General features: G+C 42.4%; 1 protein-coding gene across 3 annotated transcripts in view; it reads left to right on the top strand.

Moving 5' to 3' along the window:
- The first annotated feature begins 1506 nt into the window (after positions 1 to 1506).
- LOC109480722 (peroxidasin homolog) overlaps positions 1507 to 4619 on the top strand; it is a 22882-nt gene continuing 19769 nt past the window's right edge. Inside the window, exons 1-3 of one of the 3 annotated variants that reach the window (XM_019782965.1) lie at positions 1507 to 1580; positions 2090 to 2163; positions 3269 to 3356. Coding sequence is in view for 1 of the 3 variants with exons in the window: in XM_019782964.1 (XP_019638523.1) it covers positions 3192 to 3356 (165 nt within the window). In the remaining 2 variants the exon portion in view is untranslated. Of the gene's footprint in view, positions 1581 to 2089; positions 2164 to 2974; positions 3357 to 4619 lie in introns of those variants that run through there. The other 2 variants (XM_019782966.1, XM_019782964.1) reach the window with 2 other exon arrangements.

Genomic DNA, 4619 nt, shown 5'->3' with positions numbered 1-4619 from the left:
TACCTTCCATAACGTAAATTTCGTGACTTCAACAGTCCACCGGCCGTCTATCCTGAGGAGTTTATGAACGCCATCCGTATAGAATAGCACCACCTTGCGACAGTTTAGAAAACTTCTTCTTTCGTCATACGATGATATGCCAGACCGGGCTTTACGAGGAATTGCGTATGCACGCAACACAACATTCTGTAGGGCTTCGACCTGTACTGTACGTCTCTTGGTGGCGTGTAGTGGTCGTTTCAAGCTATTGGCTTATTTCACTGGATACATGCCCAGGCTATACACCTGTTGGAAGGTTCCACTCCATTGCATCCTCCCTGTATTACATTTAGTCTGTACAGACCCAGATGTAGAACCCGTCCGGTCAGCCCTAAATTACCGTGTGTGGAACCACACATTCTGTTCAGGACTGTGCCCTGTAGGTCACAACTTTAGGTCACATAAGTACAGCAGATAACACAGCCGTTTTGACAGCTACAGTGCATTGTGAAATGTACGTTGAAGTTCGAATTCAAGCTACACTTTCGACGTGAACGCTTTTCTACAACACTGCAGGCATGATCTGTGAGATGCAAACGTCTTGCATTTGGAGATGTTACCTCTTGCAATGAAGACTACATCTGGAGAGAATACATCTAGTTCTAAGGGTCATCGAATATTGAAAATTTTACGAAATGCCTGTTGGACTACAATGATTCAGGTGTAGGTGCTGCTGGTACTCCGGTCGTAACCTCAATGGGCGCGTGCGTTAGGGTGATTTCGTCATCACATGGATCCGTGAGTATATACATATGTTGTCGCAAACCATTTTGTGTTAGGTAAATGGCACTGCAGATACTAGTATGCAGGTGTGTGACGCAACCTTACTCACGACGCCAAACGTTCCATTGCTTAATGACCCAAAGGGTCATTGACCTGCACAATACCGTATGACCCTCACCGCATGTGTCCCATTATCTGATTCTTGCGAAAAATACATTTGTGAATAGGGTACCTGAATTGTCACCTCAAAACTTTGGAAACGTGTTGGAAAACCTGGCTGTTGAAAATAGAGCTTGATATTTGGTGTATCGGTAGTGCTACAGGGACAGGAAATGACAAAAACAGGAACGTTTAGTCTTACAAATATCCATGAGGAAACAAATGTTCAATTTGCAGTCCTGTGGCCCTAGGGTATACACTGTCCTCTGATTGCTCTTGCTTTACCAACTGCTGGCAAAATACCGGTATTCCACGATGGATAATCATTAGGAAATTACAGGTTATTTCAACTCGTCGACTGTTACTTTCACAATACATTGCCTGTTCTACTTTCATAACAATCTAGTCTTTTGTTGGAGACAACATATGTAAATTCAGAAGAGAAAGAAAATTCCTTATAAGTCAAAACAAAGCCTATTTCGCTCATATCAGACCAATAGCCGGATGTGTCTGTGAGAATGGTGGAAAGAAAACACGAAGCGGAAACACATAGTTCACCTGTTCGTGAGGAAACGTTCCTGAGTAAATCGCAGCCCAACACCATGACGTCATTATCAGACAAGATTCAGCCTCAGGACGTGTTCAGTCGTACAATGCAGGTATGGCGCCACGCGTTCTGAGACATTTAACAAATGTTAACTAAATGTTCACTGACCATCTTTCACACTAGTACTAGTGTTCTTTTCACCCTGAGTAACAGATTTACCCTAGTCCGGTGGTGAGTGTGCCGTGTGTCGTCGACAATTCAAGTTAGTTATAATTATGCCCGGTGAGCGTTCAGGGGAAGTCTGTCATCCAGGGTATGTTCGTGTTGATCAGGGACTTTTGTGGATCAGAGACAGTCATTTCATATTTTTGTGATTGTGTAGATATATGATTCGTGCAGTGCTGTTAGGAACCATGATTGATGGGTTGCTGAGGTTAATACAACTGTAACCTAGCCGAAGGGGAGGCAATGATATCTCTGGTTCACCGTGGACAGACCGTGCAGTGGGGTCAGAGTGGGGGTAAGGACGAGCAGGAAGCAGGAGAGCTAATACATGAATAAATCTGTAACAGAAGTCTGTTTCTAACCTTACGTTACTGTATTGACTTCCGGACCCTTCAGGTTTACCAGAAGTGACTGTTGGCGCCGGATTCCGGTAAGGAAGTGACGTCAACCTTGGCTGGTTCTCGTACAAGGTGAGTCTTGTTATTTTGGCAATGGGCATTGCCTCCCTGAAAAACAGAGGTATTGTTTTTGGTCCGCCAGCTGTCTAATAAAAATTCCAAGGAGACTAAACCCGTCCTACTAATCAAAACGCCGCTTTTCTGTGGTGTAAACACCAGTAGAAGGTGCAAATCGCAAGCCGGCGGCCATGGGCGACCCCCTGCAAAAAACAATCAACCTTTTTTTTTCCAGACAAGATACGAGTAGCAATGTTGTTGTTTTGTCCAGACTTATGAAAGTTAGCTATGCTACAAAGTAATGCAAAAAGTTAGAATTCAAAGCGACTGTATATCTTATGATAAGACTGAATACTCTATACAGTGATACTGTGTAATGGGCTAAAGTACTGTAACGTTCAAGAGTGAAAGTAAGTCATCTGTCTCAAACCTTTGTTGAATCATTGTACAGAATGTATTTTAGTATTACTAGTAATCGAGCAATTACTTTTGCGACCTGGAAAACTCTCGTGATTTCAGCTGCAGGCTTGACTTGCTGTGTTGATACAAAAGCCACTTAGACTGACACAAGTCAATGCGTTAATAGCCATAATTATAGCATCTTTGTGTACTTAATCAAGATAGATAAATACACGAGTATCAAATTGTAGATGCTAATCAATTTTCCTTTATTTCCTTGATGAGTGCGTTAATCTAAAACTGGCCACCTGATTAAAAGCATTCATATAGTTTGATATGTTTTTCTTAAATTAGTATTATTTGGTTTGCACCACGCCCACATCATTACCTGCTTCCACGCAGATTAGAAACATTTGGTCAGTTTAAGTCAGGTTAGCACAACACAAATGTGTTTCATTGTGAGAACCCAGGCGCGCATGTACCGTTTTCCCCGCGTCCGATGCTAAAAAATATCGAACAAGGTTCAAGCATAAAGAAAACTGCAACGTTACAGCTAAAGAAAAGGGAGTCTCCCACTGGAGAACTACTTAAAATCTCCCCATGTCAGTCATTCTGTCAGACCCTTAGCAACCACCACACCGCGCATGTGTATCGCCTCGGTCGGCGTTGCTAAGCACTTGTCTGATTTCAGCCAATCAGATGCCGCTGTTGTGTTACCTAGGATTGAAGTAGCGGAACGTGGACAAGAAGTCTTTATATGTGGTTTCAAAAGACTCCAAGGCATTTGGGCAAGAAGCCTGGAAGAGGAGGTGAGTGTTTTTCTGACCTCTTTCAGAAATCTTTTTTTCCATAGAAAGTTGTCTTTTTTAATACGCGGGTTCGTATATTTGGAAGGTAGAAAATGTGTTACTACAATCCTTAAGCTTAAGACAGCGATTTTCAGTGCGCAGACAAATTAGATGGAATTTTTGATACTTCAGGCTAGCCCAGAGTATACTACTCCTAGCCTGGTGTCCAGCCTTGTTAGCTTTAGTCCGCTCCCCAAGATCCGCTCCCCGCCAACAATAGAGGGGAGCGGATCTTGGGGAGCGGACTAAAGCTAACAAGGCTGGACACCAGGCTATACTACTCCCCCGCTGGTGAGGCTAGCTCCGAGTACCCCCGTCTCGCCCAGAGAAAACTGTGATGTTAACCTTACATGCCAATGTTTACTGTTAATTAGCTTTTTACCCCTTCTGAGTGAATGTCATGGTGATAACAGGCATTCTAGGCATAAGTTTTCATAGTAAACAATTGTCAGCGTTGAAAACATTTGACACATCACACAAATGACTCAAAAGTTAGTGAATGTTGTACAGACAAGTTCTTTCAATGTGCCTGTAAATTGGCGTGACGAGACAATTCAAACATCCATGGAAGAAACTATAATACCCTAAACATAACTTTTGCGTACCTAGGTATTTCTCTGTGAAAGTTGTGACAGATCCTATTCATTTCGGTTGTACTTGAGTGCTGCATATTCAACCAACGCTTCCCCATGTTCAATACAGCCGTATACCACAAGGAAACAAAAGAAGCATTCAGGTATTATAATACCTAACATCAGTTACATATCAATACAACTGTTGAATCTATTCACTTTTTTCCGGGAGTCTAAATTTAGAAGTGAAGAGATGAGATTTATTGGTTACACAGAAAACAGATTGCTGAAAATACTCTTGTACGCTGATATCGTATTATGGTCATTGTAAGAAAAAATGTAACTAACAGGACTCGGGTAGAGAGAGAGAGAGACAGAGAGATCATGTGAAGGAAAACGTTCTGTATCTACGTGCAAATGTTACCTTCCTAAAACGAAAAAAAAAACAAGAAGCCATAGGCGACAATTCTCCGTGAAGTATTATATATTGCAACAAAAAGAAGTAGCCATTGGCGACAATTCTCTGTGAAGTGTGATAAATCGAACAAAGAAAAATTGTTTAAACGCGCGTCGGCTCAGTCATCTTAAGACGCAACAACCAATCAGAGATGCGAGATGCCTACACGTGACGCGGGAAGGGCGCGCGATGCCC

This window comes from Branchiostoma belcheri, unplaced genomic scaffold, assembly GCF_001625305.1.
Source record: "Branchiostoma belcheri isolate BF01 breed outbred unplaced genomic scaffold, Haploidv18h27 scaffold52, whole genome shotgun sequence".
NCBI lineage: Eukaryota > Metazoa > Chordata > Leptocardii > Amphioxiformes > Branchiostomatidae > Branchiostoma > Branchiostoma belcheri.
Note: the sequence above shows the minus strand (reverse complement) of the source record. Positions and strands in the feature narration are given on the sequence as shown.